Below are 20,030 nucleotides of genomic sequence, written 5' to 3' on the forward strand. Positions count from 1 at the left end.
GTGATGTCATGTGACAGAGAAAGCCAAAAAAACTCACTGGTCCTCCTGTTTTTTCAATTGCAGTCCGGATGCAAGAGATTTATCACTGAGTAAAAGTGTGAAATATCTTTCACAGATGTCCCCCTGTTTCTTCTTTGTCTTGACTTTGTTTTGACTTTATCTAGTCTTTGCTTTGTCCTTGTCTTGGCTTTGTCTTTGTCTTGTATTTGCTTTTGTTTTGGCATTGCCTTTGTCTTGACTTTGCCTTTGTCCTGCATTAAATAGCAATTAAAGAGGTGCTATTTTTTAGACTTTACTGGAACAATTTCCAAGCTGCTATATTATGTTAAAATGCTACAAATTGCTTTAAAAGTAAAGCTTTTTTAAGTGTATTTTTCTTACTCTATAGCTGAATGCTCTACAAATAGAAGCTACATATAGACAAATATTTAGAAACAGGCTGGATCTATACAGTACATGGCTATTATTAGTTTAAAAAATTGATATGAATCTAAAATGAAAAAATGTGAATATAAATGTATAATTCTGCATTGTGTCTTCTACTATAAAGACTGAATGATGTGTTTCAGCTATAAACAACAGGACTGGGGTTAAGTGCTGTGTTAGACCAGAGTAACAGGATGGCCTCTGATGTCAGTGATGACTATAAGTCTCAGCATGGTGTCTCAGGGCTGCGCGGAGTGTAAGAACCTTATCTCCTCTAATCTTCTTTCCCTTCTGTTATACACAGGTGGAGAAGTCAGATGGAGCTGGAAGAGAGAGAATGAAACGTTTTCAGATACGTTTTATTTCAGTTGCTGTGAAGCTCATCATGCCTGAAGAGCTCGTCTGAATGTTGTATGTCACTGCTGTGTTAGTGACGTACGTGATTGTGTGATTTCAGTAAGGACCACTCTTCCAGACACTCTACCTTTTCAACAGCAGAGATGGAGGAGGAAGATATCCGCCAGCAGAAGCTTGACAATCAGGTGAGTAAAAACCAATTGTCTATTCATCACTTTTCACTGTTTGTGTATTTAAATAACTGGAAAAAACATTTAAATCACACGTTTAAATCAGACGATTGATTGTATATTGGTTTGTTTGCATGAGTACAAAGATAAATCAGGGAACCAAGACATGAATTTAACTAGATCTATTTACATTAAACACAGAAAGATCTGCACCTTTGGATTAAATCAAATAGGTTTAATTTCCATATTTAGTCTTTTATCAAATATAGAAAATGATCTACTGTTTGTGTATTTAAATAACAAAGGAAATCCTAAGCTTTAATCACATGATTGGTTATGTTTTGACTTGTTTGCTTGAAGACAAAAATAAATATATAAACAAACATAACTATTCATGTTAAACATAGCACTTCACTCTTGAAATAAATATAAAAAAAATTAGTTCCTATATTTAGTCTTTTAATATAAGAAATAACCTTTGAGATTTAAGTGATTTAATAATGTAGAATTCTTATTGTTTTGATGATTGATATCTGCTGATATGATTTATTTTAAGTCAGGTGTCAGGTTATTGTATTGACATTATTTTTTATAGGTTCTTCTTGTATTAAAATGAATTATCCTCAGGACTTTAAAACATTAATATTTAAATGTATTAGTAAGTAATTATTGCAGATTATACAATGTATCACGCATAGCAACATGAAGACCATTCTGTAATTGTAAAAATAATAATTGGCATTATTATCACAGATTTGAGGTTAATGGAAATTGAGTTATATAGTATAATATTTTGCTTTCATGAACAGCGAACACTTTTGATCAAGAAGCAGCAGAAACGGCGAGCCAACGCTCAGATGATGACAGCCAATAATGAAGCTCGTCCAAAGAACCGCAAGCAGAAATCTGGGCCTGAAGATACAGCACTGTTAATCAGCCAGTCTCAAAGCAGCAACTCACTTAATGGTAAACAAACAACACACACACACACACACACACACACACAGAGGGCTCACCTCTCACATCACACACACAACCAATCTGTTGAGAAGGTTCTTCAGTGGTTCTAGGCTTAAATAAGTGCTTTTCACAATCAGTTCATATCTGGTCTTCAAACGTTTCCTGATTGTTTTTTTATATTTTATTTTCCAACCCCTCTAAGTCTTCCAAACATTTTTAAAACAGTCATGAAGTGTAATTTGCACTTTAAGTCAACACTAAAGGGCATTCTTTATATGTGCATTTCTGGACAAGCTGAGAGATACAGAAGCTTCACTAAAAGTGACAGAAGCATGTGAACTGATGAGTAAACATAGAGTAATGTTACAGGATTACACACAAATATGGGGTTACACAGTGTTATATGTTTTTTTCTGAGCATTATCCTCCCAGCTTTACATAGTACAGTTGGCAGTGGCAAAGGTTGGAGTAACAACAATAGAGACAGTATTCTTCGTGTTACAGTGGAGCATTACTATGATTTTAATATTATAATATAAGTTATTTTAAGGAAGAAATACTTCATGTGATTGCTTTAGATTTAGAGTATAAGGATTTATTCTAGTTCCATAACGAACAATGTGTGATTTTTTTTTTCTAAATAAGATTTGTGTATGAATTTGCTACAGATTTATCATTTTAAACCACATAATTGCTTATAGCTATGCTCTTATAACGATGTGTTTCATTGCCCTAATAAATTGGACAAATCCAAAACAAGAAAACACTGGTAAATGTCAGAATCTCTATTAAAACTGCATAATCAGGTTTTAAGCAGAAATTGATTGAGTGTAAATTTGCTGTCTCTCTCTGGTCAGATCCCATGCTGGAGCAGGCCCATGATAACGTGCTGGAGGAGATTAATCTGGGTGAAATGAACATCTCAGCTCAGATTGCAGTGATATCAGAAGAAACACCACCGCCTGCTCCACCCATTATTAAAACAATAAACCTCGATACGGACAATCAGACCAGCCCTAAACACACAGCGGACACACTCAGCCAGGCTGAGGGGAAGAAAAACAAGAAGAAAGGAGTTAAAAAGAATCAAGCTAAATGTAAGCATTTATCACGTATGCCATATAGTAGATGCCCTTTTCAGATCCATTTATAGAAAGTATCCATTAGCAAGTGTGAAACAGTTAGTTTAGACTAGTTCAAAATGACCTCAAGCTTGGATACCAACAAATACAAAATATACACACTATTCAACAGCTAGACTACATAAACTACATACAGACTACGTCCACAGTGTTGTGTGCATTAACTTATTGTTGTTCTCCCCCATTTTTTCATTCACTGTTGTATTTAAGTGCTCGATCCTGATGGTGTTGGGGATGGAGAGGAAAAGAAAGAGAAAAAAACATTGAAGAAAAAAGAAAAGAAAAATGACTCAAAAGAGAAAGTGAAGAAAACAGAGGAAGAAAAAAGTAAGTCTAGACAGCCTGAACACTTCATGCATACATACATATACATACATATAATAACCGTGGAATATACTCTATAATACATATATAATATGGTGGTATATACTCTTACTGACAAAAAAAAAAAAACCCATACAGGTAGTCTTTAGTGATGAGTGCAGGTTCTCTTTGGGATCTGAGAACGGTTGGCATGTTGTGGAGCATCAGTCAACCCTAGCAGTGATAGGAAGGACACTAACAGCTCAGGGATATGTGCAGAACATCCTGAATCCTCATGTGTTGTCTGTCATGGCAGGGTGTTTATGCTCATCCAAACACAGTATGGGTTTCCCAGACATGTCTATGCCAGATTTCCCCAATGAATTTATACGTTTACTCTACTAAAGTATTCACTTACATATATAATCATAGCACATCATTAACTCATATAAAGTATCATGTGATTCTAACACCTCCTTCTTGAAGTATTTTTTTTGTCGATGAATGCTTTCTATCAATAAACCCTTTAAGCAATCATCCCTAAGGTTCTAGCCTTTACTGAAATCTCACAAAGGATTGTTTTCCATGTTTTAATAATTTGTTAAAATTCTCTCCTTTTCTAGCAGTCCAGATTGAATCAGTGGTAGAGTTCAACATTACAGAAGAAACGAAAGCTAAAATAGAAAGTGATGATGATGATGACGACGACAGAAAAGACTGGTCAAAAAAGCCAGTTCCTCCAACCCCGAAGAAAAAGCCTCATTTTAATGCCTGTGAGTTCAATCATGACAATGTTTTCAAATCATTTTAACAATCACAACATGGTTGTAAGAAGAGAATCCTTTACAATCCTGTCAGGAATACATTGTTTTCAACCTTAGCTCCACATGTTGCATTGGTAGCACACAGTAGATTGCCGAGGCAGATGCACACTGCAAAATAATGATACACTTTCAAATCATTTTAACAATCACAACATGGTTGTAAGAAGAGAATCCTTTACAATCCTGTCAGGAATACATTGTTTTCAACCTTAGCTCCACATGTTGCATTGGTAGCACACAGTAGATTGCCGAGGCAGATGCACACTGCAAAATAATGATACACTATTTATCTAAAGGTTTGTGGACACCCATTCTAATGTAGCAAAGTATGTAGAGACAGTTACTTCAACAAAAGTGGGAAAATATGTTTTATATATAGATATTGGAGAAAAAAATGAATGAGCATCTAATTAAGTCAATTTAAAAAAAAAAGCTCTCTTTCTTTGGTTTAAAATGGTTAGATGTAGACTGATGTTTGAAACTGATGTAGATGTACATGCACTGTCATTGCTACAGCCAGGTGCCATCTGAGTGACAGTGCAGATGAGAACGAGGATGAGGAGAAAATGATAAAAACAAAGAAAAAATCCCAAAAGAGCACAAAGAACAATTACAATCTTGCTTCATTAAACTCAAACTACAGGCAGTCCTCATCCGACAGTGAATCTTCAGATATGGGAAAGGTAAGACTTCATGTGTGCCCCTTAAATAACTGTATTACATTTATTAAATATAAATACTTATATATGAAATTACTATTTTTACCATTTATTTATTGAATCGTAATGAATAATAAATTTGCTTAATTGCTACATTTTATATCTCTGTATGTGTGGCAAGATAAAATCTTTTTAATAGTATTTTTTCTCTGTTACTTCTTTTTAAGTCTTCTCCAATCTCTCTGGAAGATCTGGAACAGTTTGCTCTTAGGCCTGCTCCAAGGGACACAACAATCCAGTGCCGGATCACCCGAGACAGGAGAGGAATGGAGAAAGGAATCTATCCCACGTATTATCTTCACATGGAGAAGGAGGATGGGAAGAGAGTGAGACAAAACCCTGTGTCAGCCCACAAATTGATGATACAAACATTATTATAGTTTATTTCCATTGTTCATGCGCAATGCTATACTGAAGGAAGATGAAGGTTACTGGGAACATTAAATTATTCAAAATTAGACTGATGTGGGCAATATTTATTGAGGTATACATTCAGAAGTAGTGTAGTGTTTAAATCATGTGTAATTCACATACAGGTTCCTAATAGTGTCCTTCAATAGTCAATCCCAAGCAGCTTGAATATTCTCAAATATTCTCACAGGTCCTGCAGATTTAGCAGTAGGGCTGAAGAGCTGATATAGCATACCGACAGTATCCCACACATTTTCAGTCTATGAAATGTCAGGCGATGTGGCTGGCCATGCCATAGCATCTGTGTCTTTAAGACAAGCTCTGGACGAGCATTGTTGGAATAGTCAAAAGTCAAAAGCAGTATGACAGCAGGTCATCTTTAGGCAGTGATAAGTGCCACTTTTGTCTTTAGCATTGTAAACTGACACTTTCTGGGTGCAACAGGTTTGTTGATGATGAGTGTATATTTAATACAAACTTTTGTTAAGGTGTTAACTCCTGGTCTTGTGATGTCAGTAAGTTATGTTAGTGGCTCTAAGTTTGAAATCAATCCTTTTAGGAATTAAATACATTACCCTATCCCAATTCCTTAAACTACCTCATAGCATTTTTATGACTGTATTAATTAAAAGTAGTAATTCCTCAGTATCTAATGACAATGTTATTTTTTCATTCTATATTTCTCAGGTTTTTCTCATGGCTGGAAGAAAACGTAAGAAAAGCACAACGTCCAATTATCTGATCTCCACTGATCCTACTGATTTATCCAGAGACACAAGCAGCTATATAGGCAAACTCAGGTCATTAATCTTATCCTTCCATCTGCTTTTCTAACCCTAGTTCTCTTTGCAAAGGAAGAACGTGTTTGTTAATGATTGATTTTTTCTCATTGCAGGTCAAATGTTTTAGGGACTAAATTCACTGTATATGATAATGGAGAAAACCCAGAAAGGAAGCAGTTTATTAAGGAAAGTGAATCACTTCGGCAAGAGCTTGCAGCAATATGCTATGTAAGTTAAACATGTCATAAGGAACTTTGTGGTCAATATTTTATTATAATACTTAAAAACATATAATAAAAAGAAAAAAACATTATTTAATGTATACTGAATTACAGGATGCAGTAATTACTCTTTTTACTTCCATTTTATTTGTCACTGTCATTATTCCCCATCAAACAGGAGAAAAACATTCTGGGCTTTAAAGGCCCCAGGAAAATGACAGTGATCATTCCTGGCATGCATGAGAATGACGAAAGAGTCAGTATTCGTCCAAAAAGCGTAAGTAATGTTTTCTGTAAATCTGCCCTGTATAATTCCATTTCACTTTCATTCTTCCTCACTCTCAGTCTCCCTTACTGTTTCTTTGTGGGCACCTGATCTCACTTCTTCAGCCTCTCTTTAATTCTTCACTCTCGCAGGATATCGAATCTCTCCTCACTCGTTATGAAAATGGAAATAAGGAGAATCTGGTGTGTCTGGTGAATAAGTCACCCAGCTGGAACGAGCAGACTCAATCGTATGTGCTCAATTTCCATGGCCGAGTGACACAGGCATCTGTGAAGAACTTCCAGATTGTTCATCCTGATAACGGTTAGTAGGGGAAACACACACATTCTGCATGTTCTAATACTGTTTAAACAAACCTTTATAGACGTTGCATCAGTTTACATGTGGGGGAACCCAGAGGCAACCTTAAGGAACGTTCCATTACTATTTTAGATTAAGTGAAGTGTGACATGAGCCCTCAAGGTGTGAGATTGAGTTTTGCAGCACAAATTACTGACTTAATGTATTAATGGTTTCAAACCTAGAAGAATATTTTTTTTGTTTTTTCAAACTTATGACATATAAGTTGTGTTTTTACTGAGCATCTATTAACAAGTTTTACCTTTACCTACCTTATTCTGCTTAGCAAGCTAAAGGCTACAAAACCACAGTTGAAAAAAGAGGCTATATCCAGAAATTCCCAGGAATTGTTGTAATCTGGCAGAGACTTTCCTGGGAAACCCTTGCAGTGTGTGGGTGAGCATTATCCTGCTGAAAAATACCTGTTGGAAACCCTCCACAACACATGTGGCTGCAGGATGTTCTGCACATATTGATAAGCTGATAGTTCTCTTTATATCACTACTGGGGTGTCTGACTGTTCAATGGCTCATCAGATAATCACACTAACACTTGGGGCAGTGTGTTGCTCCACAGCAAGGACAGGATATAAATGCTCACCATGAGGCACTTTGAAAAGACACTGAAACCTGGCCATGATAATGTTTTTTTCATGAATGTAAAAAGAGTTATCAGATGTTTGTAAAATAAGCCTGTAATATTTGTTTCTCTCTTCTGTGTTGTCCAGAGGAGTACATTGTAATGCAGTTTGGAAGAGTGGCAGAGGATGTTTTCTCCATGGACTACAGCTTCCCCATGTGTGCTCTGCAAGCATTTGCCATCACTCTGTCCTCATTTGATGGAAAACTGGCTTGTGAATGAACTCACGGCTTTCGTTGTATGAATGTGCTATTTAGGCTACTAGAAGGCACCACATCTGGGGACTTATGGCCTTTGGAGAACTTCAGTAGCAGAAGTTCTCATGTATTCTTGGACAAAATATATATTTATTGTCAGCAAGTTTTGGAGGCAGCAAAAATAATGTGCAATAAGCATAAGCTACAATAGTTATGGGTTATACTCACATTTGTATTTTCTTATTTTTTTATGTTATGACATGTCATTCCATAAAAATAATTACTTTACCGGTGTTTGAAAAATAATAATAAAAAAAATCATGTATTAAAGAGAATACGTCTCGTATGATTTTTGTAAGATTAAATAAACCGTGTACCGTATTTTTCGGACTATAAGGCGCACTTAAAAACTTTTAATTTTCACAAAAATTGACAGTGCGTCTTATAATACGGTGCGCCTTTTGTATGGATTTTACTCGTCAGGTTGTAAGGAGCAGTAAACACACACTCCGTGCAGCGTTATAGAGAGTTTCAGTGCTATACAGAGTCCAGAGCCGTGCAGCTCCGAGGCTGAGCAGCAATAGCATTAGCTAGATGCTAACCGCTAAGCTAGCTAGCTTATTCAGTGAGATCAGTATTATCTAAATTTTACTCGTCAGGTTGTAAGGAGCAGTAAACACACACTCCGTGCAGCGTTATACAGAGTTTCAGTGCTATACAGAGTCCAGAGCCGTGCAGCTCCGAGGCTGGAGCAGCAAATAGCATTAGCTAGCTTATTCACTGTTCAGAGATCAGTATTATCTAAATTTTACCCGTCAGGTGTAAGGAGCAGTAAACACACACTCCGTGCAGAGCAGCAATAGCATTAGCTAGATGCTAACCGCTTAGCTAGCTAGCTTTTTCACTGTTCAGAGATCAGTATTTTCTAAATTTAGCACTTTTAATACTGCTGGAGCAGTATTATTAGAGTTAGATGCTAATCGCTAAGCGTTCACCGTTCAGAGGTGAGTTATCGGCCTGTAAGTCTGTGCTGCTTTGCCTGGCTAGCATTAGCTAGATGCTAAGCGCTAACTCTCTCAGAGGTGAGTTTTATCAGCCTGTAATCTGCTTGTTTACAGTGTTAAAACAAGCTACGGGGGACGAATCGCTAGCTAATATCTCACTGTCTTACCAGAACATGCAGGATTACTCAGTGTAACGCTGTCGTTTAAGTTTGGGTTAACTTTACTAGTTTAGGTGACTAGCTAGCGTGCTAGCGGATAGCTATGCTAACGCTGGTGCAGCAAGCCTTAGTGGACATCTGGAAATCTAAGCTTACTGTAAATAAACTGAAGCACGTTACTCACCCAAAAAAACAGTTTTCAGGAGAGGAATCTGTGTAGATTAATATCCAGCACTCGTTTGACTTTGAAAGAGCTAGATTTATATATACTGAGACGCTCCACCGGCAAGCGACCACCCCCGGTGGGGGAAGGGAAACATGGCGCCACCCCTGTTCACTTTGATATAGGCACCCTTTCTAGTGTCACTTAACGCGCCTTATAATGCGATGCGCCCTATGTATGGAAAAATAGCAGAAAATAGGCGTTCTTTGATAGTGCGTCTTATAATACGGTGCGCCTTATAGTCCGAAAAATACGGTATATCATTGCTGTTCAAGGAAAAACGTGCATCTTCAAAACAGCAATGTTACAGAAGAGAGATAAAACATTCTTAACTTCAATGAAAGTAAAGTAAAGTAATTTAACAGCTGTTTGATTATATACTAGCTCTAAAAACAGAATTTTGACACTGCCAGAACAAGACCTTCTACATTTTTCTTGTTTTTTGTTAACTAGTTAACACGTTTTAATATGTTTATTTAAACTGTCATTTACACTATACATTTTATGATAAGTTAATACAAAGTTTTTTTTGTAATACAAAGTATTTGCAGAAATAAAACAGTGTGAAGTTTGTGATGTCACAGATGTCAAATGTTACTTTTTTAGGGAGCTGGTTATCCCAATATGACAGGGTGGACAGGCAATTTTTGGCCATGTTTAAATAGCTTGATATATTTTTATTATTAATTACTACATTTTTCATAAATATGTTATTTAACCCCTAAATTAATGATTCCTGGCAGCACTCTGGATATGGCAAAACAACTCGCATAGAAAAACTACAGAGCCCCTAAGGTGACATCATGTATAAAAAAAAAGATGACCACGACTATGGCCGTGACTTGAAAAATTGTGGCCACGCATTAGGATCTTGTTTCCAAGTTTTAATAACTTTTGTCCATGCAGACTTAATTATTTTATTCCCACTCCTTTATAAGTCATGGCCACGCATTGTACAAAATGTACAAAGAGTGCTTTAAAGTTAAATCTTGGGAAAGTATTAATACACAGTGTCTATATGACATTTAAAGAACTATGCTGCGGACACAAAAGGAAGGTTATATTATAAAGCTCTGGAAAAAAATAAAAGACTAAAATAAAAAATGATGGGTTTCTTTGATTTTACCAAATTAAAAAAAACTCTGTAATATAATCAAGAGGAAGATGGATACTCACAAGCCATCAAAGTAAGTTGAACTGCTTGAATTTTAGCATCAGGAGTGGCATAACGTTATCCAAAAGCAGTGTGTAAGACTGGAGGTGGAGAACATGCCAAGATGCCTGAAAACTGTAATTAAAAACCATTTTTGATGATTTTTTTTTCTTTTAAAACTTTAAGAATAGTTACTTGTTTTCTCTGCATCATTTAAGGTTTGAAAGCTCTGCATCTTTTTTTGTTATTTCAGACATTTCTCATTTTCTGCAAATAAATGCTCCTAATGACAATATTCTTATTCGGAATTTGGGAGATAAATCAGAGAAACTGATTCAGAAACTGAAGTGTTACAGTATTATTGTATGCTGACCTTTATGAGGGTTTAGGGCGTGAGGGCAGGGCTCTCAGTAGGTGGAGATGGTGTGCCTTTAATGGTGGCTGTGTCACACACTGAGGAAGAGCCGTTTCTTTTTGACTTTGAATGGAAACTCCCTTCTTCTGTTGTTGATGTCAACAAAGTTAGTGCGTTAGATGAAGAGCCCGAGTCTGTAGAGAGGGTTTAAACAAGGAGCAACGATGCGAGACCGAACCAAAGAACTGGGAAACGTGAGTTAACTAACTGATTAGCTTAAACTTTTCACTGCAGCCCTGCTGAAACTACTGGAGCCCGTCAGAGAGCTAAACTCAGGGAGCCTAGCGCTAGTGGACTTAGCAGGTTAGCTGGAGGCTAGCTAGCTCTGCTGTCATGTAGCATTAGCTGGCTAAACAACATTGCAGCTAATGTGACATTATAACATATTTATGTAACTATGGGGTATTATCCTCGTTAAAAATCTTAAACGACAACTATATTAAAATATTTAGCTGTGCAGAAATGTATTAGAATGTAGCAAACTATCTAAGTAGTTAGCTAGCTAAAAAGCTATCTAGCAAGCTAGCTAAGCTAACAAGATAGTTACTCTGGCAGGCTAGTATGTGGGTTAGTTAGCTAACCTAAATGAGTGGAGTGTATTTTACGGTTCTCTGAAGATCACTAACCTGCTGTTACTCTGATTTTCTGTTCTTTTTGATTAGTTATTTTGCTCGTGTTCAAGCATATCCAGGTCTGTCACACACATATACATGATTTTTTAAGAGGAAAGGAAATCTAAGAGCTGCCACAGAATTTCCACATCCGTTTTAACCTAGAATGTTTTGGGACCAAGGATTTTATTTGCTTAACAGGAAAACCTCCACAGCCTGTGAGTAATTTGTATATAATTGTAGCTGTATAAACACTCTTGTGCAGTGTACATTTAACTATCTGGTTTTCTGAAGGGGAACAAAAATCTTTAGTATTCTACTAAAAAGCTAGCATGTATAGCCTAAACACATTTTAAATTGTAGTTAAATATGTTAAATAAAGCTAGTACACATCAGGTAAAATATGTTGAATTTTTAAGATTCTTTTTATTAATTATTATATTATTATTTAATTATTATTTATTTTTTTTGGAAAATAAAAATGTATTTGGATTCACAATAATTACACAACAATTACACACCTGCACACACACAACCACTACTCGCATATGTACACTATGCTGTTGTTGTTGTTCATGAGATGCAGCATTTTTTTCAACAACAGCTTCACCACTTTTTCCTTTGTGCAGGTTTTAGCACTTACAGACCTGCATGTGAGCAGATCTCAACCTCCACTGTTCCACTGAACTGCCAAAGCCTGCACTGTACAAACCACAAACTGAACTTTTCTAGTATATTTTTTCTGCTTGTGGGCATTTACTTTCATTTTTAAATCTTTGGACAGTGGTCTAGAAAAAAAAACATGTTTGCTAAATGTTAGTCTTAAGGTTAGTCTTAAGAGATAATTTCTAAAGCTTGGAAATATATTTTAAGTGACTGTTCTGAATGACAGTTGGTCAAAGGCCTAGGGACTGATTTGGTTATCCAGGTTTGAGATTTGTCAAAAAAAAAAGAAAACCTCCTGTGCAGTGGCAGTGGTAGGTTGCCAGATTCTTGCACAGTTTGCTAACCATCTGCTTTACAGATCTGCTAACCCTGGCACATAACATGTGTTGAATCAGGTGTGTTTGATCATGAAAATGCTCAATGCAATCTGGCACTCTGGAATTGCATACACGTGTGCAGCATTGTGCAGAGGCTATGTTGATGTTTTTGTATACAGCTGTATATATTTATTGTTGTATGGTGTTTTGGGGCGTGTTTATAGCGCGAGTGTGGGGCAGGTTTTTGCTGAATCAGTGTTGCTGTTAGCATTGTGTGTGATAAAGAAGGAGACGTAATATATAGTACAAAACCCTCCTAGGGGTACAGGGTGTTGTGGATGGACATTGATCATAGTGTTTCTTAACCATGTCAGAAGACATGTCTAAAAAATGCATAAAACTGTATTCTTACACTTGTTAACATTTTATTGTTGCCAAAATTGTTAGAGCATACAGAGATAATGCCCTTTGTAGCCTTCTTATTTACCTCATATCTGTTTATATATAGTACTATATTTTAAGTGTTTAGTTCATTTACTTGGTCATTTGTTGCTGTAAACATTAAAATAAGGGAACTAATCTGTAGCTCTTCTTTACCTCATACATTTCCATGTCCACATAGCCTGCAGAGGGTTCAGATGAAGATGAAGAAGGCACAGCCCTCATGATAAAACCAGGCACTGGAAACTCTGGAAAGGAAGATAAAGATAATGAGGCTTTCTTCAGAAAGGTAAAGCTTGTAAAACATTTTAGCACATGTATTTAACACAAATGGTAAGCAAAGAGCACATGTAACTCTTTCTCTGTCAGTTAAGATAAACCAAACAAACGCATTGTTACAACAGTCTCACATTTAATTAATTTCATCTTAATTATCAGTTAGAGTTTTAAGTGAAATGTGATTTTATTTATTATAATCTCAGTACTAATAAAATAGAGGTTTTAGTTCAGTTATGGTTAAAAGTTTACAAGTGTGCAATAAAACACAGGTGCAGGACCCAAACAAATACATCAGTGAAAAAGCCAAAAAAGTGTCCACAACAAGAGGACTTGTTTATTTATTTGTCTAGAAGTGAGAACATGACAATATGAATAAATAAGCGAATCTTCTTGTTCAACAGTATGAACTGCTTTGGCTTTTTAATTTTTAAATTTTTTTTTTTTTTTTTTTTTTTTTTTAATTTTACAACTTTCCATCCTAATATTGTTAATCTTGCTCTACAGGTCCAAGAGATCCGAGAAGGCCTTGAAACTCTTAAGAAGAAAGTGGCTGAACTGGAGAACAAACAGAAAACTGTTTTAGGGGTGGCACTGCCAGATGACAGTTAATATCTCTATAATTTCTTATTTAATATAATTTCAGCCTATTATTTGTGTATCTATTCCAGTAACACTTTACAATGAGGGTCACAAATAACTGTACTTATGACAGTAATAAACATTGTTAAATTGTTACTTAATGTCTCAACAAATTATTATTTAACACTAGTTAAGACATTATTACGTTAAGATATTACATAAACAGAATTAGAATGCTTAAGAATGTTTGAAAAATATATTTATATATATATATATATATATATATATATATATATATATATATATATATATATATACTGATTGATAAAAAAAAAATAAGGATTGTAATAATGAAAATAATAATTAGTTGAGACATTCTGACATACTGTTCATTACTGTTACCAATAATCCTAATCCTATGTATTTAATTTCAGATATGAAAAGGGAACTTCAAGTCCTAAGGGATGAGATCAAAGTACTGGCCGGACAGATCCACAAAAAACTGAAGAGTAAGACAGTGATAATTTATATAACACTTTTGAAATGCTCTGCTTGAATCATCTCTAGCTTGAAGTTTTTAAGAGAATTAAATTACCTGCTTACATTTTAGATCTTGAACCCAAGAAAACTGATGAAGATGGGAAATACATTCCTATAAACTTAAGAATGCAAAGAACACAGGTTAGTTACATGAGAAGCCAATCTTAATAAGCTCTACTAGCAACATTTAATCATGTACTACAAGTGTAAGTGGTTCTGTCTGCATGTTTTTTAAAATCTGTTTAATCTCAAATAATTTTCTTCTTTTCTCCTCAAGCATGCTGTCTTGTCTCGTGACTTTGTGGAGGTGATGGGGAACTGTAACACTATTCAGGCCCAGTACAGAGACAGAAATGTGGAGCGGATACAAAGGCAACTCAAAATCAGTCAGTATTTCTGGTTTAAAAATGTTAACTACATCTAGGTTTAAAAATTTTCTTGTTTTTTTTATTTTTGCATTAGAAAAATGATGTGTTGCTTGCCCTCAGTTTCCAATCCAGTGTATATATATACTTACATACGTTAGATTGTATGTTTGTCTCTACTGCATGCAGACTGTGCAGTGTAAAATAAAATGTACAAGATTTTGATTATCTTTATTTTCCATTACAGCTGGCAATAATGTGACAGATGAGCAGCTGGAATCGATGCTTGAGAGTGGACAGACCGATGTGTTCACACAAAATGTAAGTGAATTATATTAGTATTTATCTTATTTATGTTAACCTAGTTAAGTAAAGATTAAAGTCTAAACCAGTGTTTCTCAGTCCTGGTCCTGGTGCCCCCTCCCCTGCACATTTTAAAGTTTTCCCTGCTTTAACACACCCACTGCTCAGTTGTGCTAGGAGCAAGGAAAGCAATGTGCAGAGTAGGAGGTGGGGGGAACCAGGACCAGCATTGAGAAAAAACATTAAGTTATTAGGCTTCTCAAGTTGCCATATTTTTTATGTTCATTTAATAAAGGTTCTAAAAAGGTCACACGGTCTCAATCACTGGTAAAATGATTTTGAATTTTAGATTTTTATCTCTAATCATGATCTCCTATACAGTAAACGTTATGGTATTTTGTAAGGCAGGATTATGCAGTAAATAAGCAACATTTATCTTGAAACGAGAATTTTTCAGTAGGAACACAGTAGTATTACCACCTCTCGTATGGGCCACTATTGAAGTTACCCAAAACTGTTTTTTGTTTTCCCTTCTAAAGAAAATTACCCTCCTGGATTACACTACACCTCTAAAGCTTAGATCAGTATGTACTGTGAAAGCACAATAACTGAAAGACTCATGTTTACAGCACAGCCAGTCGTATAGTGTAAGTGGCACAACAACCTAACTACCCAAAAAGTTGCATAGTGTGAACCAGGAATAAAGTTAACGTTGGTTAGAGCTTCGCGGCAGCTTAATGATGCTGTTGATATTTAAGTGATTCACTGTATCACTTAAATAATCATGTGTGTTCTTTCTTGCTGTCTATGGAGTAAAAGCTGATTTGGTAAGATTATTTCTGCAATGTAAGATGCAATATAATGTTCCCACATTCCACAAAGCTTTATTTATGTCCCATTGCTGCATTGTTCCCTTTCATTCTAGTCTATCACCATGTATGCCTGTATTGTCCTCATATATGCCTGTATTATCCTCATGTATCCCTGTATTTGCATGTCAGAAAGCTTGACTCATTACCACCCCCTTTCCAAAACATATATAATTCAAGTTATAAAAAGAAGAGAAGAAAATACCCGTAGTACTAACTTAAATCCCCTCATTTATGTCATTGTGGTTATTTAAAGTAGTGACTGCTAAAGTATCATACTGCTAACACAGTTAATGGGATTTTTCTACAGATCTTAACAGATGTTAAAGCTACTAAGCAGGCACTGAATGAGATCGAGACACGGCATGATGAGATTCTTAAACTAGAAAGAAGCATCAGAGATCTTCATGACATGTTCCAGTATCTCGCCATGGAGGTGGAGGCACAGGTAAGGAGAAGGGGGATTGGCAAGAATAAGAGGAATGTGTATTGGTTCTAAATTGCTCACAAAATTAAACAGTTACATTATATCCAACAATATGAAACTACACACTCAGTCAAGCATTTATTAACTGACTGCACAGTTGATCACACATTGCTTTTGTGCAGTGGTCTTAGGTTTGTGCTTAGCTGCTTGGTCTTGAAAACCTACAACACCAATGTTGTTTTTCCCACTGAAAAAAACTTGTTTTAATTGTTATAGCCAATGAGAAATTTGCTTTAAATAAAATAATTAGTAAATGAGCTGCTGTTACTGTTAGAAGCTTTCATATTCATTATCCAGACCAGATCTGTTGATAACGGGACTGGCGGAAACACCTGAATAGGAGGGGTGGGGAAATTATTATATATTTAGTAATAAGGTGAATAATCTGAATCAACAGATTTTCTCTTAAAATTTGGAAAATGGAGCCTTTATGATTAGCATATGATATGTTTGTATGTATACATTTTGTTTCTAATTAGTTATTTTGTTTGCAGGGTGAAATGGTTAATAGGATTGAAAACAATATAATTAACTCTACTAACTACGTGGAGAAGGCTGTTGCTGAAACTGCAGAAGCTGTTACCTCTCAGAACAAAGCCCGAAAGGTTGGTAATCACAATATCAGCTATGTCTGAGTGCATACCAAATATTAACATCCACTTTTGAAGTCACTAAATAACTCCAATCTTTTTTTTTTTCTTTTCATAATTTTACAGAAAAAGCTGTGGATTGCATTATGCTGCGCAATTTTACTTGTGATAATTATTATTGCTCTGGCTGCTAGTTTAAGCTGAGGTGAGTTTAGCACTGTTTATTTTTAAAGGGTTTAACTACCTGTTTCTTCTCATTGTGCTTGTTTATTTCTCTTTTTTTGTTAAACAAATATTACCCAATATATCCTAATATAACTATGTTTATATATGCAGTATTTAGTTATTTAGATGATGAATCATATGTTATATCAGTTATGCACTCTGATTTCAGATCTTTTTTTTTTTTTTTTTTTTTGCACATTTTGAAATGGTGCATTAAAAAAAGCCCAAAATTGGAAATGGACAACCCAAATATTGCAAAACATTTTTTTACACTAGGATGAAGTAAAAGGAAATAAATCGACAAAGCCAAATTGTGAAAAAGAGTGATAGAAATGGTTTTTCAAATAATGTTGACATATAAAAACCAACAAGCCTCTTTGGCGTGTTTAATAATATTTCATTATCTTATTCTTATTGCTTGACATACAGCGAATACACAAGCTAATCATTCCATAAGCTAATTTAGTGTTTATTAAATGCATTGCAGTATTCTGTTGTGAATTCACTCTGATTTACAGAATGGTTCATTATATAGTGTGTCAGACATATTTATGTTGAGCATCTTAATATGTAGTGAAATCTGAATAAGTTAACTATTCTACGTGTGCATGATCATGTCATTGTTGTAATTTTATTTGTTCTCTTCTCTTTTTTAGTGTTTTCATGCTGCTGGCGTCTCCTGTCTTGAGTTTAAAAGAAATTCCTACTGTTATTAAATTCACAAACCTGTTTTACACTAACATATTCATCGTCATCATGTCCATAGCATTTTCAGCTCTCCCGGATTCTCCACTCATTTACTGTTGGAACAGAGAAAGTTTTTCTGAACTTTAAGTGTTATGAATATAGTACAGGGACCTTTTCTGTATATTGAATTTCAGGCATATTCATTTTTAACCTTTTTAAGTTTAAAAGCTATGATGCACTATGATGGATTTGGATCATCTTGGATGGTCTTCTTTTTGAAATCAGTACTTATAAAATCATTTCGGCTCTAGAAAAGGAAAACTTCATTTCTCAGGAAAACCAAAATTATTAAACAAATTCTTAATATATAAGTAGTTATTACACCAGTGAGACCCACTGTTAGAGATATGAGCTATTGCTTTTGTCTTAATGTGTTGATTGTTTCATGGTGTTATTCTGCATAATTGTGTAAACTATGTAACTTTCTGAAGACTTGAAATTTCTCAAGATGAGCATCCATCACACATCTGTACATAGATACACACTAATATGTTTTATATTTCTTTTACAATGCAGTATCTGCTCCTAAACCATTATAACTGCTTATGTCATTAAATAACATGAATAAGGGCTATTTTTATTTCTCCAAAAGCATCATAGATCTACATGTAGTCTTTTAATTGTGAGCCACTACTTAGAATTGCATGTAAGAAGTTGAAATTGTTAATGAAGTAATTGTAAGATGCATAAAAGGTGATCTACAGTAGGTGCTTTGTTGGGCTTTAGCAGCTTTTCATTATGTACTGTTAGTTTCAAGTGCCTCTGCCTCATTGCTTTAGCCCAGGAATCGTCATTGTTTTACTTTACTAAGTATCAGTGGAGAATAAAGTCTCTGAGAGAGTGCAGTATTTGTGGAGAATGATTAGGTGTCATTTTGTACTGAACTGATCTGATCCCAATTATTTTAATGTAGAACTATTGTTTTTAAATAAAATATATCGTATACTAAACTTTTGTGTTTTGTAATTCTGGTGTATGTCATACAGAACATATAATTGTAGATGGGTAAAGAAGAATGTAACCTGTTGGGTGCTGTGTGCTTATGAAAACCATTAATGAATTAATAAGAAAATATACGTTGTAGAGCAGTCGGCACACTGGTTAGCACATCCTAAAGCAGTCAAAACACCAACCGGCACATCCTAAAGCAGTCTGCACACTGGCTAGCAAATCCTTAAGCAGTCGGCACTCCAACCGGCACATCCCAACCCAGGCAGCACTCCAACCGGCACAACCCAAAGCAGGCGGCACTCCAACCGGCACATCCCAAAGCAGGCGGCACTCCAACCAACTGGCACTTGTTAAAATAACTGGCACATCCTAAAGCAGTAATTATACAAACTGGCACATCTTAAAGCAGCTAGCTCACGAACCAATGCAAAATTGTTGAAGTTCAGTTCATCACCGATAACTGATCTGAATGTTTTGGAGGAGCTAAGTTGCTGTGTGTTGGTGGTAAAGCTGGTATCTACAAGCGTATTAACAGTTTGCAGCAAAAAAGATAGAAAGAGCACAGAGGGATTTTTATAAAACAGAGGTAATGATTTGTCAAAAAGGAATTGTTTATTCCGCTGAGGTAATAGTTCATTAAGTTGAGGGAAAGATTTAATAAATTATTTACGTCTCCAAAATTTTACTTTTTCTAACATTGTGATAATTTTGGGCTCTTTAATAAGGAAGGACTGATAACTAAAATGTTAAAAGCTACAACAAATTTAACATGGTATCAAATTTAATACTGTTTTTTTTGTTTTAATTAAAGCTGGTATTTTTTTCCCCCTCACAGATATAAAATAATATAAAATTATTTAATAATATTTTTATGCTACCCGTTACTGCATCTATAAACCACCTTATGGTACTTAGCTCAAGCTCATGTTAATATGGCATAAGTAAGCAATTTTTCTACCCAAATTAGTTTTCTTATCAGTATACAATATTTAAAAAACAAGTACTGGTTTTAAAGAAATCTCATTAGATACACATTTGGCAATGATTTTTATATTTTACATTTTTCCTTAACTGAAATACAAGGCTGTTATGTTTTCAATGTTGAAGGGGTCTGCTTACTATTCATAAAAAAATAAAATAAAACATTGTTTAATGAAATGTAAAGGAAACAGTGGCTTGCACATCAATATAAATGGGGCTGGCTGTTTATAGATAAAAAATGAAGTTGTTAAAAATTAAAACTAGTAATTTTAATCGAGAAACGCTCATCTATTTAAAGAAATATCGGGATTATTTTTTTTTTCTATATCGCCCAGCCCTAACTTGGTGTC

General features: G+C 35.1%; 2 protein-coding genes across 4 annotated transcripts; both read left to right on the forward strand.

The window, feature by feature from the left end:
* The first annotated feature begins 711 nt into the window (after positions 1–711).
* On the forward strand, positions 712–8,111 carry si:dkey-220f10.4 (tubby protein). Of its 2 annotated transcripts, none has more exons than XM_007259105.4 (12): positions 712–968; positions 1,763–1,919; positions 2,771–3,010; positions 3,266–3,382; positions 3,982–4,131; positions 4,699–4,865; positions 5,069–5,227; positions 6,000–6,112; positions 6,208–6,322; positions 6,494–6,592; positions 6,733–6,904; positions 7,668–8,111. In XM_007259105.4, the coding sequence occupies exons 1-12, from the start codon at positions 927–929 to the stop codon at positions 7,799–7,801; spliced, it is 1,665 nt and encodes a 554-aa protein (XP_007259167.3). In that variant the 5' UTR covers positions 712–926; the 3' UTR covers positions 7,802–8,111. The 2 variants fall into 2 exon arrangements, with proteins under 2 accessions (XP_007259167.3, XP_049320307.1); XM_049464350.1 differs by having other exon boundaries at positions 3,985–4,131.
* A 2,598-nt stretch (positions 8,112–10,709) lies between these two features.
* On the forward strand, positions 10,710–18,698 carry stx4 (syntaxin 4). Of its 2 annotated transcripts, none has more exons than XM_007259109.4 (11): positions 10,710–10,923; positions 12,946–13,053; positions 13,548–13,647; positions 14,057–14,131; positions 14,233–14,303; positions 14,440–14,548; positions 14,775–14,848; positions 16,010–16,147; positions 16,681–16,791; positions 16,903–16,981; positions 17,658–18,698. In XM_007259109.4, exons 1-10 carry the CDS (start codon positions 10,894–10,896, stop codon positions 16,978–16,980), a joined length of 894 nt encoding a protein of 297 aa, XP_007259171.1. In that variant the 5' UTR covers positions 10,710–10,893; the 3' UTR covers position 16,981; positions 17,658–18,698. The 2 variants fall into 2 exon arrangements, with proteins under 2 accessions (XP_007259171.1, XP_049320871.1); XM_049464914.1 differs by lacking the exon at positions 10,710–10,923 and adding an exon at positions 10,988–11,558.
* Positions 18,699–20,030: the final 1,332 nt, after the last annotated feature.

The sequence above is a fragment of the Astyanax mexicanus genome, chromosome 15 (assembly GCF_023375975.1).
Source record: "Astyanax mexicanus isolate ESR-SI-001 chromosome 15, AstMex3_surface, whole genome shotgun sequence".
Lineage (NCBI taxonomy): Eukaryota > Metazoa > Chordata > Actinopteri > Characiformes > Acestrorhamphidae > Astyanax > Astyanax mexicanus.